General features: G+C 41.8%; 1 protein-coding gene across 2 annotated transcripts in view; it reads right to left on the bottom strand.

Moving 5' to 3' along the window:
• The window catches only part of NELL2 (neural EGFL like 2), a 147,582-nt gene extending 125,680 nt beyond the window's left edge, over positions 1 to 21,902 (bottom strand). For both annotated transcript variants that reach the window (XM_032106575.1, XM_032106576.1), the window contains exons 1-3: positions 21,625 to 21,902; positions 21,324 to 21,452; positions 1,864 to 2,014 (exon numbers count right to left, since the gene is read on the bottom strand). In XM_032106575.1, coding sequence (XP_031962466.1) covers positions 1,864 to 2,014; positions 21,324 to 21,452; positions 21,625 to 21,679 — 335 coding nt within the window. In that variant the 5' untranslated portion in view covers positions 21,680 to 21,902. The remainder of the gene's footprint in view (positions 1 to 1,863; positions 2,015 to 21,323; positions 21,453 to 21,624) is intronic.
• Between the last annotated feature and the right edge of the window lie 775 nt (positions 21,903 to 22,677).

Here is a 22,677-nt window from a genome sequence, read left to right as displayed (position 1 = left end):
CAAAGAGAGGACGAGTTTTTACTCTGACTTGTTTTCAAAAACACAAAGTAGTTCCCTAGCCTTTGAATAAATGCATATTTTTCCACTTTTTAAACATTTTAATTTTCTTGTACCATAGAAATTCTTTTACCCTAGAACCATTAGTTGCCATGAAAGCTCTGTAAAATAAAGCACATGAAAAGGTACTTGTGTGATAACTATTACATCCTGCAGTTGCTGCCACCTTCAGCCTACCTCTCCACCATTCAACTCCTCACTGCAGAAACGTAAGAGCTAGTACTGACCTCTGTAAATTAGAAATATAGCTGCAAGGCAGCAGTTCAATGCTAGCACAACTTTTTTTGACATCAGAGTGATAAAAGGCTAAAGCTAGTGCAAAGGAGTGGACTGAGGTCTGGTATTGCTATTTTCCCACTATGATGACTGCTGTGACAAAGACTTCACAAGAAGTTAAGAACTAAAGGACTGTTACAGCCAAGTCCCTGGTCAGAGGTGGGCAAGGGCAGAGATGGAGATCCAGCACTGAAGAAGCAGCTATTTAATACAAGCCATCCAAATGCTTCCTTTTAACATCTACATTTTCTTGTCTTTATTGTCATTCATCATAAAAGAACATAAAACCATAACAGAAACTACAGGAGACTCAAGAGATGCTTGTCTGGTTCCAGTATTATCCACACCTAGGTCAGCCCTCATTTTAGGACAGTTAAACTGAACAAACACCACTATGGCACAGAGATATATTTTTGTACATCCTAGCACAGAAGAGACCTGAATGTGTCTATTAAAAGCCTAAGGGCACAACTAATGCCATCCAGGAGACATTCAACTTCTCCTTTACAAGTTGGAAAATGCTTTTATAAACTTGGTATAATGATCCTTTGGAATGTTCTCCTTCTTCTTGTTTGTTTTGTGGTTTGTGTTTTGGTTGGTCTTTTTGTTTGTTTTTTACACATAGCTAAAGTGCAGAAGATGGGGCCTCTGAGAAATAGAATAGAAATTGACTTGGAGTATCTTCCAGCACAAAATAATTGTCACCATGCTTGCTAATGAAAACTTGTACACTCATGTAAAAGAAACAGACACTTTGCTGCACTTAAACATGTCTTTACTTTTTTTTTTTTTTTGCTATTTTGTAGTGAGACTGTCAAGAAAGAATTATGGGATTGTACACAAGGAAACAAAAATAACTAGGAACCTAAAGCACAGCTCACCTGTTTCTCATGCTAATGACTGTTTAGAAAGTGCACATTTGAAAACTCCTTTTTATTCTGCCAGAGAATCATAGGGCAATTATCTTTAATAGCTATTACTCAGACAGATATATAAAAAATATCCTATTTCTCTAGCAGTCTTTATTCTATCAAAAGGATAATCCTTAAATGCTATCTGTCATTCACTTCAGTTTTTTAAGGCTGACAACATTTTGAAGAAAGTGCTCTGCCATTCCTGGGAAGATGTAAACCCATAACTGGAGGATTTTTTTTTCCTTCTTGCTTGCAATTTTAAAAACTGGTGAAGAGGTGCCCTTACAGGGCCAGGCTTTGTCAACCAGTGTAGCTATAGTGACATGACAGTTTTAAACCAGTTGAAAACCTGGTCCTTGTGGTTATGAACAACAACAGAGAACTGGCTTTTCATGCCCTTGGTGGCAAGGGACATGTAAAGAAAAACCCCTCTTCCCCTTCCCTTGGCGGATTTGGAACTGTGACTTTTTATGAATATGCACAATGTGCCTATCCAAGCACTATAAATATTTACAAATCATCTGCTACACAACAATTTTTCTCTAATTTATGTTCAATTTTTTAATGCACGAATACATATAGTTTCATTAGCCAGCATACGGGTATCAGTACTTACCTGTGATCTAAATGATGGATAGAGAGAATAACCCCTGAATTCAAATGGGATTGTTTTAAGGTCACCAGGATTGTGAATTCACATTTATTTCTTAACTTCTGAAAAAATATTTCAGCTGTTTCTGGAGATGCCTTCACACTTCTTGAAGTATCTAAAACATAAGAGGAAAAACACTCAGTATAAAATCTTATGTTACTTTATATCCTCATTCAAATAGCTTACAAAATAACAGGCTATTTCTGAGAAGCACAGTTGAACAGACAGGCAAAAAGCAGGGACCAAAGTATTTAATACATTTGTTTTGCTTGCAATGGGAGCCATTTCAATGAAAGAGAACACATTTTCTAGGACACCTACTCTGTTCTGGGGAAGGGAGGTATTTTGTTTTGATCCAGGGTCTTAACTCTCATTTTCTTCATGGATGGCTGGACGGTACCTTTAATATCTCATCCAAAATTTGGGCTCACTAGCAGTGAAGCACAGTGACAACACTAGACATGAGCCTAAACCCTGACACGTGACCTGAGCAAATTTTTAATGACTTCTACAAAACTGCTATGCCTAATAGCATAAGTACATAAATAAATAAACTAATTTAAAAAAACCCAAAACAACAAAACAACAAAACAATTTATTCAGCTTTAAGTAATAGTTTAAAAATCCACCAAATTTCAAAAATATTTTATCACTAATTAATTGCTCTACACTCCAGCTGAGTGGCATTTTCCTGCTGCTTCCTGCACAGGAAGTCATGAATGTTTGTTAGAGTAATGGCACACATACAATAAAGATTTTACTTTTAAAAACCCACACACAACCTAGACTGATGAAATATTTCTGCTGAATTTGCACATAACATGTATAGAAAATAAAAAGGCCCAAGCTTAAAACCTCTAGAGAGATAATTTATAAAATAAGATGTCAAATTCTAGAAAAATAATTCTCAATCTCCATAATACATTATACCAGAAAAAAATTAATACACATTTTTAATGCACAAAATCAATTCATTAGCATGTGTAATCAACTGTGTAAGAAATAAATCAATTCACAAGCTTCTTGTCACAGCAATTTGACCATTCTGCCCTACTTGGGGACACTAACCCAGGAACAGCAGTAGAGAGCTAACAGCAATAGAACTGGTGATTTTCTTTCAGCAGCACTGGAGCTGAGCTCTCAAGTATACCACTCTCAGCTTACACCACTGTTCCTATAATGGTTTATTCTTTAAGTTGGACCTATGAAGATGCTGCTGTCCATTAACAGAAACAGTAAATCTTGGTTTATGGATCAGTAATATTTTTAATATCCGTTAAGAAATGCAACAACCTATGCAAGTCCTAGCCAAGCTCCTGCACAGTGTCACACCAGGTTGATTTCCATTTGTTTTTCACAATGGGGAATCAAAAAGAAAAAAAAAGGAAAAAATTAATTTCTACCACAATTCTATGATATTCTCATAAGCAACTAATGAAAGAAAGTATATGCTTAACATCCCTACACTTAAAGAAGGCCAGCTCATACATTTGTAATTATCCCCTCCTTCTACAGGCCCTTTTATTTTAACTGGAGTTTTTGGGATGCAAACACCGCACTACAGACGGCCTGTGCTTTAGAAAGGAAACAAACCCTCACCATCACACTGAGCTCTCCAGAGACTCCCGAGTCCTCATTGCTGTGTGAGAGGCAGGGGAAACACAGAGCTGTCACAACACCCACAAGACAGGAATCAGTTTTAGGTCTCTTCATGTCACCCTGAATCATTACCTGATCACTACTCTGGGTGAGAATTTCCCATCCTTTATTCTATGAAACCTTACCTGAGTACGCTATAACCCTTCACTGTGGCCTTAGATAACCTTCTTGTATACAGACGATAGCATCAAGACATGATTACACCATGCTGGCAGCCTATATACTAAGATTACCATCACACTGACTGCTGGAGTGCTACATTGCCAAAACACATGGCCACTCAGTTTTGGTATTGCAAATAGGTCAGTTCATACTTGCTGCTCAAAAAACCTACACAGCCTTTTGAATTATTACTACTTTTATGAAGCACAACACTCTTTGCTCAGGGCAGGCACCAGGTGGATTTCTTAAAAGCAAGATGACTGAAAGGTCCTTGATCTGTCAGATCCATTCTATTCACACTAACAGAAGAGTGTGAATCCCTCCTTCCAATTGCCTTTGAACACTATCAGTAGGTGCTTGATAGATCACCAGCTGTGCTCAATAAATATTGCTTCAGGCTTCTTCTTGATATTTGGCTGCTAGTAATCAGTTTAAGACCCAACAAAAATACTTTACTGGAACTGGACTTCTTCCATGGCTTGGAAAAATCAAACTGGTATATCTCAGACAATAATTTGCAGTTTCTCAATAGTTACATAAAAACCTCATACTGTGAACATTTCTAATACACAAAACAAAAGGCATAAATCTTTTCAACTTGGAGTGCAAAAATAAGGAGAGACTCAATAATTTGAATGAGAAATTTGTCTCTAGCCATGATACATACATTTTGGATTTATTTTCCTAGAAAATTGCGTGTGTATGGTTTGACCACACCACAACAACTCACAAATCCATAGTGTCATCACTCCATCTTTAAGTTATAGAAACATGAAAGTGACAAAGACACAAAAATCCAAACTCAAAGTATGTCTCACTCCTTGTTCAGGCTAGATCTTTTAAGATCTAACATTGCAAAGCAGTCTGAAAGCCCAGCAAAGGAAACCACTGACCATGAGATCTGCAGGAACTCAGCCCTTCAGAAGACAAGCTTAGAAGCTGCCTGTGCTCACAAAAGCCCTCATTATTAGGACACATTTTCCTCTCTCAGAGACAACCTGCAGTCAGAGTTCTGCAGCAAACACCAAGATCACACCAGTGTTTCCTGAAGGTGTCAAGAGCAGACACTGTCATTTCAGTCATGTTCATGAGATAATAATTACTGCACTGTAACAAAGACAGCAAGTAACTTTCACCAGGACTCACTCCACAAGTCCAAAGGACTTCCACCAGTCCAAATGGGTATTGGAGAAAGCAATTTTATCCTTTGTGGTCACCAACCTTTAACTGCTCTCATCATCCCTGTGGTGACAACTGCATTCATAAAAACATATGACGGACTATTACAGGCAACTGATCCAGTCTTAACTAGTCCAGCCGTGCCTCCCCAACAGACAAAAAAAAAAGGTGCTGCAAGCAGCCACGAACAAGTTACAGGAGGTAAGAAGGAAAATTTCCATACACAGCACCAGCAGCATACTGTTGCAGTGGCTGCACCTGTGGCAGGGGCAGCCTGTGGGCCAGGGGGCCCAGGGATGGTGGGACAGCCCCAAAGTTTGAATCAACCCCCTTGGGTAAGCCTTAAGGCAGGGTGACCGGAAGGGCCTCTCCCAAGATGCTCTGTCCTTTATGTTAATGTACCCCAGTTCTGTTACCCCAACTGGTTTGGTAACTCTCCACCCCCTGGACCCCTTATAAGTTCATGCCCTTAGAATGTTCTCCCTTCCCCGCTTTCCCATTAGCTCTTAGACCTTGGCTCCCCCCTCCATGTTTCCCCATTGGGTTGTGTACCCTGGCCCTGTCCATGTTCCTCCCCTCAGCTCTTTCTCCATTGGTCCCTGGCCCTTTCTCCTCCCCTTGTCACCCTCGTACTTATACCCTGGACACTCCTGTACTCCTGGCCCTTTGCCCCTGGAGCCCTTCACGTGTTCAGCAATAAACTCCTGTGGAACTCTATGTGAAGGCCCCATCCCGCCTCTTTATTCAACTTTCCAGTGGCGTACGTGTGCGTGGCTTCTGTGGGCATAGCCCAGCTCTGTGGCTCATCTGGGACACTTTCTGGGAGGACGCAGCAGCCTCCAACCACGATGGGCTGGAAGCATCAGCATACTGAATCACACAGTTGAAAGACTTAGGACAAGCCATTCATTACCATTCATTTCCAGTCCACAATAAGAGAAAACAGTTATTAAATGGAATGAGCAACTTGTCCTCGCAAAGGGTATGCTCTCAAATTTCTGAAGAGCACCTAAAGTAACCATACAGTATGAACTGAATTATAGAACAAATTCCTGCAGAATAGTCTTTGAAGGAAGCATTCTAACTAAGTGAGCTCCACAGTTTGTTTCATGTGCACATAATCAGCTTTTAATAGCAGCATCTATAAATCAATTCTGCATCTGAACTGTCTGCTGAACTATCCAAATTAAATTCTAGTGGTTTGTGAGAAAAAGGAGGGCTGTGGGCTAAAATGAGGATGAAAAAATATAACTGGTGCAATTTTATTTCAATTTCCTACACTAGGAGGGATGAGTGTCACAAGCATATATTCACATCCTGTCACTTTCCCGTATTCACATTTTTTGATTAATATTTTCTTAACTAGGGATTTCATACAGCCTACAAAGGGCAACTTTATATTGGGTTTTTTATACCCTTTATAAAGGCTTTACTTTATATTGTTCTTTTATTTAAGTAACAAATATAGATTAAGCTGCACCCAGCCAGCAGGGCAGCATGCAAAGCCAATCCAAAAGCAGAATCTTTCCAAGGCTGACAGAGTACAGCAGGATTTTAAGTGGAGCACAGTGCATTCAAAATCAGGAGTTGCATTCCTGTAATGAAAAATGAAGATAAAAAGAACTAAAACAACCTTTATTAGACCAAAACCTTGCTAGACATGATATGCATTACATCCTTCAGTAGAAAGGCTGGTTGTTTTGCTACTTGAACTGATAACATAAGTTCAGCTTATGTTATGTTAAAATAAAACATTTTGAGCTGCTTTACCTATAAATTTGTCCATTCCCTTCTCACAAATTCCCGGTTGTTTCAGAGAGAATAGCAAAACAAGTAGCTGTAGTTTACCAAACCCATGTGAACCTGAGTTGGTTTCTCCAAGGCTGTAGGAAAGAGCTCTGCAAGAATCTGGGTGGAGGTGTTGCAGTTCTACCTGAAGTTTAAAAGACTACAAGATAGAGGATAAACATTAACCCTGTAAGACTCCCACTGGGGCAATTCCCAAAGGGTGCGCTTAAGCTGCAGGGCCCAGGAGCACTGCCCCATTCACAAGCCTGGTAAACTCTAGGACTACAATTGGAACGTACGTCAGGATACAACCGGGTACGTCCAGACCTCTGTGCGCCCAAGTGCCCCTCAAACTGGATCCAAACAGGTCTCCCCAGAACAGAAACTCACAAATGCCAGGAAAAAGGACTCCAGTAATTAATTTTTCAACTGGCATGATCAGGACCTTGGCATACCCCACAGACTGTTTAGGGACATAGCCCACAGACTGCCCTTGTAGTTTAGACACCACCATGGTGTGGGTGTGTCTGCCTTCTGATTTCCACTGAAGAACTGCTTCAGCAAGGATGTCTGCAGACAGAAATGCAGTGGATGGGAAGGAGAAAAGGAAGAGGGCAAAATGCTTTTCAGCTGAAACTAAGCAATTGAAACAAAAACTGACTTGAAGCCAAAGCAATAAAAAAACACAGGGAGAAATGTCACAGTTTGTTCTTGCAGCATTTGGGGAGGTTCCAACTGCCTTTGCTTTGTAGCTTCCTCTGTTCTGAATGTCAGCTACAGCTTTGGTGTGTCATCCAGCAAGGGCTTTCCTCCAGCTCAAACCATATGCAAAGTCACAATGGACTGACACAAAAGACTAGAAGACCTGTTTCTGAACACATTTTTCCCCAATTATATTGGCTTTTCACACTTACAGCCTTAAACAACTGTAGTCATATCACTTCTGGCCAAAACTCTGGCTCACCTACATGCTACATACTTTGATGTTTAAAGTCATTTTGGCATAGCTGAGAACACAAACCCACTGTGGGACAAGAGGAGGGAAAGGTACTGAGAGCCTGGGCAACTAGGCTTGAAGGCAGTTGTTGCCGATCTGAAACAACCAAGCCATTATTATGGACCTAATCTCACTTGTTTAATCAGGAGTAGTTGGTGCATTTGTCTAAATGATCGTGACTTCATTTAAAGTGCTTCACTTGAAATGTTTTCTTCTCCATGGTCAAAGTCCTCAGAGAATTTTTGCTTGGTTTATTAAGCTTGATTGCTCTCTCTTTTTTTTTTTTTAATGCTAGAGGAACATTAATAATTGTCAACTATTAAAAAAAAAAATAGAACATATTTGATACGGGGGGAACCTTCTACCTGTTATGGTAGATAGAGATAACTGAGCAGTAGCAAACCCTCAGCTATTTTTGCCTGCTCCTGGCACTTACTTGGATGACTCTTTAGGACAGACTTCGCAAATCCATGACTGTCTGTGGAAAATGACAGCTGTAATATAATTCATAATCCCTGTGAACAGACAATAATACCACTGAAATCTGCCTAGAAGCATTCTGCAAGAGAGGATACAAAACTAGTTTGGGGGTGATTATACTAGTGGCTGGGTTAAGCCTCTGAGCTTATATACCAACTGGCTGCTTCTAGAAACCAAGGCAAGGTTCATTCTGCAATGGGTTAGGTACCACAGCTCTGTCAATCTCAGGCTTAACCTACCAGAGCACAGTCCTAAGACACTTAGACGTCTTTCATCTTCCCTTGGGCTGTCGTCCCTTTGGCAAAAAAGGAATTTGCACCAGGATTACAAGTGGGAATAATTTCCTGTAATGTAAAGCAGCCCAGTTGCACCACAAAAAGTCAGGCGTGCTCTTCCAAAAATGTCAGGTCCATGAACAAGGGTTTCATGACTTTTGGACTCAGTAGGCAAAAAGTAAATAAAAGATAAATAGTTACACAAAAGATTCTAGTGACTGTATCTGCCATAGCATATTTCTGACAATTTTTCCAACCTTTTGCAAGGATAAGAAACCTAATCGCAGGCAAACCTGAACTTTGAATGTGTAGGACTCCAGAATAGAAGTCTGTATTCTCAGCACAGGAGGCTGAAACAGCTGATTTGCTAACAAGCAGTACAGATCCTGCCACACTAGATTGTTAATAAAACAACTCCTACCAAGCTGCCACAGAAAATGAGATTGTGCTCTCCTGAACATTTCTGAAATGAATTTTAGAAATGTATAGATCAACCCACAAAGAAGCACCACACATACAAAAGTACTATCAGGAATTTTTAAAGGCATACATGATACAGAAAACTTCTATTCCTTGTATACTAGAAATACCATCCCTTTCAGAGAAACTATGTCATCATGCTAGATACTATCACCAGGAGAGTGCACCCCTATAATGGGTGCTATATACCCATTATATGACAGCAAAATAATGAAGATAAAAGACTTTTGATCTTGTTACTGAAATTCCACTCCTGGGAAACTAAAATATGTGCTGCATGGTATGCTCTGCACCATGTATTTATTACTGAAATACTTTCTGGTGATTTATAGGTTCCAGGTTATCAGTTATATAACGCAATAGCTTTTTTTCATGACCAGTTTTTCCTAGCCTATACTCACAACACTATTCTTAAATCCCTTTTAAGTTTTGAAGATGCTTTGTATGTGCTCCCTCATAGGCAGAATCAAGTACTGCTACTTAGAATTACGTTGTTTAGGTTTTTCACAGCCACTACCACTATAAAACCTACTATGTTTGAACAAGGACACTGATAGCATAGAGTGGGATTTCTTTTGTTTCTTCATTTCAGTGGAGGTTCCAGTTGTATTTAAAAGGTTACAGCTACTATAGCTTTATAAATATATATGTGTATATAAACATGCACACAGAACTCCCTTTAGGCACAAAGCATCCTTCTAGAAGCTGCTTTGAGAACACCTTGAAACCTGTGGAGAAAACCAAGCCTGCCTTGTTTTCCTTGCAGCTGCCATCTGGCATATGCACCTAGTTATGCTTGGCTGCATACTGTCACATTAGCACTTTGTGTCAAACTGACCTAACAACGAACAAAAATATCACACCAAGAAATGCTGTTAACACTGGGACACTGAAGAGCAGAAGAAAAACAATGCATCATCTTGCAGCCCTACTGGTACTGTAATAAGGGCATGACACACATGAGAACTGCTAAAAGACTGATTTTATTTTCAGTCCCTCATTGTATAGCATGGCCAGGATTTTAACAGTTATTCAAGTCACGTCAAGGGGGAGGACAGGAGGAGGAGGAGGTAGTGTTGCCAGCCTTTTCCAAATGAAAATGCAGGCTACCAAACATAAACAAAGCCTAATCAATTAAAAACAATAAAGTACAAACTTGATTGCAATAATAAATCATGCAAGCAGATTATGCTAGATGTAGATCAAGCTGCATTACATGCCCTACTCGTCTCTCTGAAGATACGACACAACTCGAATTTTCAAATATATCATATTCCAGTGGTGAACTATCATACAATGACAGACTGTATAAGATCAGCACCTACCATGGCACCTCTGAACTAGGATCATGCTTGGTGTAGGCACTCCAATACCCTCTCTGCAACACACCACGTCTCCCTCGTAGGCACTCCAATACCCTCTCAGCAACACACCATGTCTCCCTCTCACTTGGTTCTCACTGTGCAAGTGTCAGTAAGACTTACTCATGCTCTCTGTTCAGTCATTTTCTCTCAAAACCTCCTTTTGTTGTGACCAGTATGCTGCTCTTGAGGACCTAACTCCTACAGCCTGTGTTTCACAGACTCATTTAGGCTGGGAAGGACCTCCTGAGACCATCTAGCCCAACTGTAATCATTTGTGGATGACCTAGAAGGTTTACCTTTTTTCTCCATGAATAATCTGTTTCTCCCTCTTGGTAGTGATTTGGATCTCTCATCCTAGTTTTCCTTCATCTCTGGCTTTCTAGGGTATAACTCTTTTTGCCCACATTAGGCTTAATTGCCTTCAGCTCACCAAAACTCTATGTGTTAAGAATTTAAGTGCTGATTTATTTTCACACAACACAATGGTGAGCTTAGAAAAGCATTAATATGAGATTATTTTGCAGAAAACCACAACCATGCAGTCTGCATGAAAGATTAGCTTCTGACACAGGAGAATGGCCAACAGTCAGTGACAGACAGAAAGCTCCACAAAACTTAAACCTGTATCCTAACAGCAAAAATAGAGCAGGGCAGGGGGAGGGAGGCCACCATTGGAAAAAAAAAACCAGTATCTGAAGCACGCCAGACACATCCAACATCTCTGTTGTTAGTCACAGGTCTCCAGCAGCAGACTGAGCAAACAGCAGCAGATGGGGGGAGAACGTAGGAGAGTGAACTCTAAAGAGAATTCAAGCACCAGCAGAAACAGGAAGTGGCAGAGAGACCACACCTGAGAGCAGAGGAAGGACACCAATGCCACCAACCATACTGGAGTATCTGGAAAAATCTCTACTCACAAGCTATCTGTTTTGATGGCAGGAAAAGGAAAGGTTAGAAGGTTTTGAATTGGGAACATCAAAGAGGAGAGATACCAAGGAGTACCATGTACACAGCTCAGCTGTGAGCAGGGCAGACAGGTAGAAAATACATGGAAGACTCAAGCCAACCATTACCAGAGATTTCAAGAAAGCTGAGAAAAAGACCAGTGTTCAAATTGTCCAGAAGTTTTCATTTAAGTCAGGTATTAATGGAGTCCATGCTTCTGTGAATGTGCCCACGAGCCCTGATGAACCAGCTACAAGTTTAAACTCATGCCAAATTTATAAGCTTGAGTAAGTTAAAATTATAAGATGTTTCCAAACCCTAATTTGCTCTTGTAGGCTTATTTTACTCAGGCATCATCAAAATATACTTAAGTGCACCAAAGAACAAGTTTCAGGAGAGTACAAAGGCACTGGTTTTAATTGTGTATCAGGTGTTTGATGCTACCTTGTATCTTTGAAAAACTCTCCCTATACTAGATCAATTTCACCCCCGATCTCCAGAGTACAGAAAGACTTAAAGGGTCATCCACCCATTCCTCAGCCTATTACCTGAATGTAACACGACTACAACAAAGCTAATGTTTCCTAGATATTTTATTTCATGCTATCTTCTAAAAAATCAAAAGTATGGAGATTTCCACCATTTCTTTTCAGCAGCTATTCCACAATCTAAACTAGTTCACTGTGAAAGTCTCCTTTTATCTTAAATCCCCTCCATTTGTAGTACCATTACTCTTACCTCTAGCTCTTTGAATACTAAATAATTCCTTCGTTTTAAACCTCTAAGAATCTTCTAATGCTAGACACTTATCATACAACACTTTTGTCATTTCTTGGACAAGCTGTACATACTCAAGTTCTTTCAAAAGCTTTCTTACTAAGCTAGTGCTTTTGTTACTGTATAATCAGATGTGCTGTTTTTCTCTTCAGTCCCTGCAATTCATTGATATTTTTTGGAAATGCAGAAACCCAGAGCGAATGCAATAACCCAGACACAATTTTTTTTAAATAATTCAACCTCCCAGATCTCTTACTCCCATATGCTTTCCTTATGTTAATGGTGTATGCAGGGATCCTTAATAAGAGCAATACTGAACAGGGTACACAAGGTTTTTCTTCAAGTCTACCCTCTTCCTGGAATGAGAGCTGAGCAAATCTCGGGACTATTTCAAGTTCGGGGCATATTAGTTAATGTTACAGAAAATCTTAAGAGTGTCTTTGGAACAGCCAGGGCACAATATGCAAATGCATGCTTAGGGAGCTATTAAAACACAGATTATTGACCTCAAAACTAGAAAAGATCCTTTGGAACCCTTCTGGATCATTACACAGCTGTATCTAGAGATTGATGGACTTCCAGGCAGAGTCAAGGCTGGTACATGTCTTCTCTTTTAGGATAAACACTGCGGATCTTATACCATCATCTAATTATACTTAAATAAGCATTTATGCTGGGGAAATTGTATAAATATTGCTTTAACAGAGTGAGCATCTCTACAATTGGAGGTCTTTTTCTTACTATATTCCATGTTTTCAGAGAAGGAAATAGCCACTCAAATTCCACTAAAAGACTTCTCAGTTATGGATCGCTAGCGATATTGATTGTAATGGCTCCCTTGGAAACATTACAGTCTATCATAGCAATGTTGGTGCTGCAGCAAATATGTTAATCTGCTAAAAGCCTTTTGAACATTGTGTCTTCAGAAGTCTCTTTTAGTCTGCTGGTCCCTTTAGACCATGCCCATTGCTTTAGCACCTTACAACAGCCCAGAGCTGCAAGCAGCAACTCATGGGATGACTCAACCTAAAGGTCAGGTTTCTTAACTTGCACATATCTCAAGTTATCAGCATCACATACCCCCCCCAAAAAAAGCATGCACCAAAAAAGAAAAGTAAATAAAATGTTAACAAATACGAAGAATTTTTTGCTGTAAAATTCTTCCATGTTGAAAATGGCTACAGAAATTCTTTTCTATCTGAAATATCTGAGTGAACATTCATAATAGGTATTTATTGTGGAAAACATGTCCAGGCAAAAAAATTAAAAACTAAAGTACCCTTTCTTATACTTCTTGGATTTTCCTGAGAAGAAACCATTTGACAATGTCAAGATGGAAAAAAATAGCATTTCTTGAACATATATACACAAAATATAGAAGAATTTGGACAAAAAAGAGGGACAGAAAAAAGAACCAAACACTGAAAAATCCTTTTTCACCCCTTATTCAGCTGTACCTCAGCAGTACAGGTAGGAGAATACAACTGCTCAGTGGATCTGCACCTTGGCACAAAACCAAATGGGACAAAATACAGGGAAGAGTCACTACACAGAAGTACAGTTTTCCATGACAGCTATATAAAATTTCCAGCTCTTATCCAACAGTTTTAAATAACTTATGAACTCAGTCCTGTACCTCCCTTAAGACTCAGTGGAAACAGTGAAGTTAACCATACTTGGAGTTATTTTTCCAAGCCAGCACCTGTATACCCTGGAGGATACAGACTAGAACGTAAGCTGGGGAGGAGGGGAGAGTAGAAAACCTATTTCCCACATCGTATAAGCAAAAGGTAGGGGAAAAACAGATATTGTGATTGATCTAAAAGGGATGTGTAAGAAATGCTGCTGTCCTTTGTGAAATCTCACTGGAGAATGAGCCATGCTGCTGTGGGGGGGAGAAACCATTAAAAAAAAGATTAACCTAGCCAAGTCTCAGGCACACTTTGTGACTACAGAACTATGCCACAGCAAAAGCAATTACGTAAGGGTAGCAAGACCTCATTTTCCCCCATCACTACCACTTGCTAATACAATCCTTCCCCAGCAATATGGAAAGATGCACTTGAGAGCTACCTAGAAGGGTCACTGTCCTCTCTCTCGGGGCACACGTGCTGCATCTACTGGGTTCTCTCGGGCATGCAGGATAGATGCTGTCCTGCTGTCAGCATCACATCTTTTAACTTCAGCCAACACCACTGTCCCCTGCCATGCTGCCAGGAGAGGCTGCCAGGTGAGCAGCCATCTGCACCTGCCTGCTCTTGATGGGGACATTGACATGGAGAGAGGCTCTCTGGCCCCACTCCTCTGACTATCAGGTCCCTTCTCATGGCCAACCAGGGCTCTGCTCCACATCACCACACTGACACCGTCTTAATGTATTCCCCTTTCATACATGCCCTAGAGCTGTACATCATACTCATCTTCAGCTTTCCAACAAAAATGCCAGGTGGAGCCCTGAGATAATATAAGCCTTAACAAGGATTTTGTACTTGAATATTTTAGAAGAGGCTTCATTGTAAAGGCAGGAAGAAGCAAATGCAACTCTGTCTGCCATTCTTCAGTATGAAATGTTTGAGGCAATACTGAATGTATAAACAATACATGGTTATTTGCATTAACCTGAACAACCAGACACTCATTTAAAAAAAAGTTTTAGAGATTCATGATTGTCCCAACAGAAAACAGACCCCCAGGGATGTCAATTTATTGCAGGTATCAGATGCAACCTGGCTGTGAAAAGCACAGGCTCAAGTCCACAAGAACACAATAAAACATAACATTGCTTTAAATAGAGTCACACCCTGCTGATAAATAAATGCAGGTATTAATTCACTCCAAAGACTGAAGTATCAGAGACTGGAGATGTTAGCTGTCCTACCAAGCCCAGGCAAAGCCACCAAAGTCATGCTGGAATTTAACAGACTGAAAGGTGACAAGAGCCCCTATCAAGACACATAGAAAGAGATGTGAGTAGGAAACAACCAACCAACCAACCAACAAAAAAAAAAATAAAAGCAACCCTAAAGGCTATGGAGGGAACATTTAATCTCTGAGATTATTTTCCTTCCCTCCCCAGAAAAAGCCCACTGCAGAAAATCAAAAGAACAAAACAAAACAAAGGACAACAAAATAACACTTTGTGTAAAATACCTTTCCTTGGGATGAATAATGACAATTTTTAGAGCTGAACTTAAAACAACTTCGTGCTTAACATTTATACTTCTGTGATAGTAAGGCCTAATACACACTCTCAGCAACAGTATTTACTTGAAACTTTCAGCGTAAAACAGTTGCAATCCCCAAATGCCACAGGCCAAGTTTTGTGTCATTGCTTAACATTATTTTGTGTCAACTCTGCACTAATGACTACGTTCAGGGATTACAAGCTTTTCTTCTCTGAGTTTCTGTATCTGCCGTACATTAGATCCTCATTAGCTTTCCATTTCTCAGCCCTACCCTCTGCTGTACCATTACAAGCATCAATCAGAAGCCCATGATATTTATGTCTTTCTTCCATAACTTTTTCCCCTTTATTTAAGGGATAAACCTTAAGGTTAGCACACACCACCATCTCCAGTATTTGGCATATTAATGACTATTCAGCAGGGCTAAGTGCGTCATAGTTCTCTATGCATTAAAATTCATGGTTTAGGATGGAAAATGGATCTTCACATGCTACCTCCTTTTTTGAGCAGGGTCTTGAAGCAACAGACATTTCACAAACATCTCCTCTTGCTACCACTACTCCTCCTTCCCAGAGGAGGATGCTGAATATTAAGTTCTTTTGGAGCAAGGGGATGTCTCAAAGGAGCAGTGAGACCAGCAGGCTCCAGAAAAAGCAGCCCAGCTTTTCAGGGCTCTCCTTCAGCACCCAGCCTGGCACGCCAGCAGCATCAATCACAATCCTGGCAGTGCTCTACCACAATGGTTCCTGTTTGCACAGGTGCAGAGGTGACTTTAGAAAGTTCCAGAAGTAGAAGGCAGCAAAGGAAAGCTTAGGCTGTTATTCCAGATACACCAAAACCTTTCTGGCTACCACATTGTCATAGAGCAATTGCTTACATTAGGCATTTCTAACATCAAAAAACATGCCAGTGCCTACGGAAATTAAACTTTGATTAAAACTTTTGCTATCTACAGATGATCTCTGTGCTGGAGGTCCCACAATTTGAGGATTCAGTGTTTCTGAGGGAAAGCAGTTTGCGTGCAAGACAAAAAAATGCTGCAGATGGGTATTCACTCTGCAGTCAGCTAAGCCAGTTGGCAACATTAACATCCTCTTTCTCAGCTGTCTGTTACCACTCCTCTGGGAGATGGGTACAGCTGGAGAAAGGGGATTTTACGGGACTCTCTAATCCATGTCACTGCAGTCAGCCAGGGTCACTCCTGAAGCTGGCTGATTTTGCCATCCGCAGACATGGGAACACTCATATAATCTCTTGCTTTGGAAAAGTTGTGTGGACAGTAACCTCTAGCTTCTGGGCAGTGACAAGCAGCTGGGAACAGTAGTATTTTCAGCAGGCTCAGCTGGAATCTGGAGAAAGCATCTGTCCATAGTTTCAATGACAGGTGGCAAGGAAAAAGCTGTGTGTGTGAAGTGCATAGGCAATGTAAATCCTGTTTCTGTGAAAGTTTACTCACCTCTGCTTTTAAGGCTTTATTTTTAGCTCCTTCATTTAGTAAATGTTCAGAGATGACATCATGAGACAAAATAGAGTGAACTTTCCAAAGGGATATAACATAGAGTAATATTGTCTTCCTAGTATTTTAACATAATGTGCTAATGATCCAGTCATACAATAACAGGTAACAAATCACTTTTACCAAGAGGCCTATTTTAGGGGGCTTTTTTCTGCCAGCAGTTTGTGCTGGCCAGCACCAATTCAAAGAACAGTACTGCTGAGCCCTTTCATTCATCCCACTGACATATTAAATTATTTTCTGGTGTTTTATAGCACATATTGAACCTAATCAGAATATACCATATTTTGCCTCTAAATTTGTCCTTCCTCATTGGAAATATCAAAATATTATTTATAACCATATTATGAGTTACATACCCTAGCTGGCACAGGAAAAAAAAAAAAAAAACCAAACAAGAAAACAACCTCTGAATAAATTCCAAATTCTGCATTCAGATACACAAGCTCTCACATTTTCATGACTGGCATGTCCTTTTTATCTTTTCCTTAAATACACATTCCTGTGTTTGTAACCATCTGACTGCACTCTTCTGTCCACCTTTTAGCCTTCTCTTTGAAGAGAATATACACCTTTTGATGGGCATACACTGTCCTTACACATCACCTGGCTTTCATTTTTATTGCCTCTCATCACTTGATTTACAGTGTACCTTCCACCACTCTCCACTGGTGCTGGAGGCAACTGGAAGGTGTCTCCATTACTACACATACACACACACTCTCTTTGGACAAAGGTAGTCTGACGCATAGTATCTGCTCTCAACAAGAAAGACCCAGAAAGACTATCAAAATACTCTATCTATAAAATACATATAATGCAGAATTTAAAGGGAGGGTGACAAAAATCTATTGCCTAATGAAATCCCAGAGGAGACCAAGTTACTCTTGCATCCCTTCTTTAGATTGTCACACTTCAGAACACCATTTCCTACTGCCAGTTGAAATTTTTAGCTTCACTGGGACCTTGCATGTGCTTAAGGCTGTATCCCCTGGCACAGACTTGAGTCATTCATCCAAAACCCTCATCATCCTTCAGCCTCTGTTGTGATTTTGTCTACCTCTTCAAATTTCCCTGCAGTTACATATGCAACAAGTGCTCTTGTAGAAATATGACTTCCATATTTGCATAGGAAAATAGCTACACTGGACTTCCATCTTCACCTATCTCCTCAAATCATATTAATGCAGTATAATCACAAAAAAAGAACTATGAGAATGACAATTTGTATTTCTCCAAAAGCCTGCTTTAACTACATTAATTACACTTCAGTCCACCCATCTGGTTTGGGCTTTACCCAAGTGTCATCCTTGTTTTGCAAAGAGAAGAACAAAGGTGTTGAAAATTTCACTGACTTATGTAAACACTTGCCAACAGAGAGACATTTGTGTCATACATATTCTGACTTCTTTTCTGCTGCTCTGACCAGCAGAGGAATAATTTTCCTCTCAACATATTTTGACATAGTAATATCTGCTGTTGGCTAGAAAGTGCTGGCAGATGTTCACATACAGCAACACTAACATTTTTGAAGACTTCCTCCTGTTTTCTATTCATAATTGTATCTTCCCACAAGCTATACTGGAACGTTTTACAATTACTTTGCAAATCACATTTCCAGAAAAAGAAGTCCCTGCAGCTAACTAGAGCCAGATTACAGCAGCATTCTGTTGCTACCATCCATGACAACTAAGGAGCATCAAACACCTAAAAAGCTTTAGAATCCAGCACCTAAATCTACTGAAGTCCAGTACACACACACACAAAAAGTCCAAGTAACAGCAAATTTCAAATGGCTAAAATTATTTCTAAATCAGGAACTGTATGAGGAGCAACCTAAATTATCCTGACTGGACAGTCACAGACTAAAACCATCTTTAGAGAGTAACTGCTCACTGTTTTATATGGCCTAGAAATACAAGTACCTTTGAAAAGTCAATTACACAAGGGAGAATTTGTCAGAACAGCCAATTAGATGCTAAACCCCTATACTGAAAATTGATGTTACAGCTAATTAAGCAGTCAAAACTGACTTTTTTCCTAGAAGTAAAGAGACTATTCTGCTGTAACTATATGTATAATTATCCCATCATATATCTTTAATTGTCTATTACCTGTTGGCAGTTCAACATGCCACATTTATAATTTCCTTCTAAAATATAGAACAGCATTTAGGACTTCTGAATGATTTAAGCTTATGTAAAGTAAGGCTTTACATCAGTTGAGAATGTGGTCTATCAAAAAGACAACATACTAAAGTGTCATAAATACGTATATGATACGAGAAAAGATTCGCTATCTGAAGAAACCAAGAGGCAAAGGATCACAAGTTAGAGCTTCCAGAGTAAGTTCACAAATCATTTAAAGTCATTTGCGTCCTTCTCACAAAATCTTTTCTATCTAGGACTAAGGCTTTAGCTGAAATAAGGAAAAACCCACACAGACAAACCAAATTTCAAGTCGACACATACATGTATTTGAAATTCACACACTGCAAGTACATACATTAAGAGGCATATATTGCAGCAGTGTTCCTAAAGTGCAAGTTCTAAGAACAGAACAAAAATTACTAAGTGGACCCAGTGGTCTGGTAAAGGAAGGAAGTTTCTCTATTTCTAAATGCAAGTTCAAAAATGAAAATATCTCTGCTCAGTAAAGACCACATTTACTATAACAAAATCAGCAGTCATCTTATGCAGTAGCAGGGAAAATCATCTCCAGTCCTGCAGGGCATTAAAGACTTCCTAAGGGACCCTTAGTGACTTCAACCACCATTTAGACATAAGTGTTTTCATCCTTGTTATTCCCCTGATTGTTCTCAACAAAATAAAAAGGTTGCTGTGAAAATTTAAAACTCCTGCCTTCTTTTGCTACAAATAAACTGCTAACCCATTTGGGAACTATGTACACTTGTAATTGCAAAGACAGAGGGAAAAACTTGAAAAAAAAATTCTTTAGTAACCCAGTAATTTTTTGTGCTGACACTGGGAAAATACACAAGAAACTCTTATGCTTCCAAACCTCTAATCCTATTACCACTGAAGACAAAGTGAGTTTTAACTTCCCCCCACTCCCTCAGCCCAATCTATTATAGCACAATGGGGCTTCAACGCAGAACCATACCTTAAAAACTACACCTATTTTAGGACACAAATCCCACACACACAAATGCATTGCCATTCTAAGCAGTCACCCCCTCCACAGAGGGTTCCGCTCTGCAGCCACAAGCCCATCACAGATGTTTAAAGCCAGCATGTGCCAGTGTTTCTGAACGCATGTGCCCATGTGTCTCCACATTCATGTCCATAGTGACACATGCTGGCTGTTCCGGGGAAGAACACCGCTAGAGAGGTCACCTTAAAAAAAAAAAAAAAAAAAAAAAAAAAAAAAAAAAAAGCCTTTGGCAACTATTAGCTTCTGATAAATTACCTCATTAATGCAAACATGAAAAAGAAATTCCCTTTCCAGATCTTATCTCCCTTGACTAATAGCTCTTCTGTAGGTGAAACACAGCCTCTTGCCTGTTGCACCAGAAATCTGTTCAGATCCAGCTGAAACTCCTCCCGTGACACAATCAAGTTCCCCTATCTTAAAAGTGCAAGCTTATGTGGAGATTTGCTTGTTCTTCATCAGATGTTGAGCCATATTCCTTGTTCTTGTTTAGTCATAGATTATAAGGAGCATTTAATCATCTTTCAGAGAAGAGACTTGCCTCTAAAGGACAGGTTTAGGCTTTTTTTTTTTTTTTAATTAAGATAGAGATGGTTTTTTTCCTGAAAATGTTGTTGGCTCCAGCTTCATTTAAGATATCAGTATATTATTGAAGTGTAATTCAAAAACACACTGATAATGAGCAAGTGTATGGAATGTAACCAATGCCAATATATTCAACGAGATATTAACAGTTATTTACAGTCTTTTATGAATTACAATATAAGAAAGTTTAATAATTTTTAATAAAACTCCTAAATGTATTTTTGAAAGATGGAAGACTACTATTTTATTTATATTCCCAATATTAACAAAGAAACAATCAAAAGCACTAAAAGAGACCAAAACTCATTCTTTGTTTCACAGGAGGGGTACGTCATGGAAGCTCCAAAGGGCCACTTTATCTTGACAAAAAAAAAAAAAAAAAAAAAGGGTGTTCTTATTGCCAGCCATCTGCCTCCCTCCTCCGGGGCACTTCATTTCAGCAATTTGCTCGATTCACATAAAACTTTCAGTGAGGTTTTCCTTAGCTGGAACTGGGGTATGTTTAGCGTTTCCCAAGTAAAGCAGTAGAGTGGGTGGTGCTATTATTCATCACCGCACCCCACGACTCACAAAACATGCCATCTGCCATCCCCGTTCCTGCTGTACTTTAATTAAGCGTCTACCAGTCAAAGAAAAAAAAATGGGGTGAGAGAAAAAAAAAGATTTTAAAAGAATGGGAGGGGAGCTGTAAAGAAGAGTGGAAGAAAAGCGAGCGGGAAGGGAAGGGACGGGATACGGATGTCTCAAAGCGAGCAAACCTCTCGCGTTTTGGGGACTTGGGGGGGCGCGCCACGTGCGCGGCGCCGGGGCCCGACGGCCACGGCCGGAGTTGCGGGGCAGGGCGGGCCGGGGCGGCCGTACCTAGGAAGAGGAAGGCTTTGCTCCCGTTGTGTAGCCCCGGCACCTGGCGCACGCCCTCCGTGGAGCCTCCCAGCTGTAGCTCGGACAGCACGTCGATCTGCAGCGAGGGGTCCACGCCAAAGCCTGAAACTGACCCAAAAAGTGCCGTTACCCACCCGCCGACACCGCAACTTCCCGAGCCGCCCCAGCCCCGCCGCCGCCCTCCGCACCTGCGGCTGCCCAGGAGCCAGAGCATCGCCGCTGCGAAGCTCCGGCAGCCCCGTGCCCGGGTACTCTCCCGGCGGGTCCAGCATCCGCCTACCTGGCCCCAGGCAGAGGAGAAGGCAGAGCGTGCTCAAGCGGATGCCCGACTCCATGGTACAGCGATGCGCTCAGTCCATAGTCCCCCTCCTCCGGCTGCTGCGGGCGAAAAGCCTCCGGGGCACAGGCTGGGTCCCTCCCCGCCTCTCACCGAGCGGCGCGCATCCCGCGCCGCCCCGCAGCGCGCATCACGGCGGGCGCCGCGCCGCCCCGCCGCCGGCCGGAGCACACAAAGGCGAGGGTGGGGGGCGTGCGGGCAGCGCAGCCCTCCGCCCGCGGGCAGACAATGGGGAAGCCCGGCGGAGCCTCCCGCCGCTGCCGCCGCGCGAGTGAGGCCGCGGCAGCCGGAGGCGGCGCGCCCGTGCCCCGCAGCTCCCGCCCCGCCGCCGCCAGGCGCAGCCCCTCCGCTGGAGAGCGGCCGCCGCAGCCTCCGCCCGAATCGCAGGGCAGCGCTGCTCTCCTCCCCGCCGTCCAGCGGGGACAGCGGCACCGGCGGGAGGGGCCGCCCGTTTATGCCACGGCCACAGGAGCCGCCCACCGCCTCCGCCGGGCCGGGCAGGGCTGGGCTGGGCAGGGCCGGGGGAGGCGGCGCCGCGCCGCCCCGTCCTCCGGGGGAGCGGCGGGGAGTGGGACCCGCTGTGCGGGGGCTCCGCTGGGAACTTTGAGGACACCCGGCGGGGAGGGCCGGTGTGCCCCCGGAGGCCGCGGCTGGCAGCGCCCGATCGGCGCTGGCGGTGACCCTCGGGGCGCTCTCCTGCCTGCCGGCGGTTCTCGTCTGCCTGTGCTGAAGTCACCGCTTGGTTCCCGTCCCGAGGTGGTGCCGTCCAGGGTCTGGCGAAGCCTCCGCCTGATCTTTGAGCACGAATAAAAATAATTTGGGAAAGGCGGGGGGTGGGGGGGGGAGTGGAGGAAGGGAAGAAATCAGGACGTTCGCCGTAGCTGACTGAGGTGGGAATGTGAAGAGCTGGCGCGGGGCTGACAGCCGCAGGTTCGCTTGCCCTGTCGTAAAGGACGATTCTACACAGCGGTCCTGTCCTCTTTAACAAACCCTCCT

Source organism: Corvus moneduloides, chromosome 4, assembly GCF_009650955.1.
Source record: "Corvus moneduloides isolate bCorMon1 chromosome 4, bCorMon1.pri, whole genome shotgun sequence".
NCBI classification, from domain to species: Eukaryota; Metazoa; Chordata; class Aves; order Passeriformes; family Corvidae; genus Corvus; species Corvus moneduloides.
Note: the sequence above shows the minus strand (reverse complement) of the source record. Positions and strands in the feature narration are given on the sequence as shown.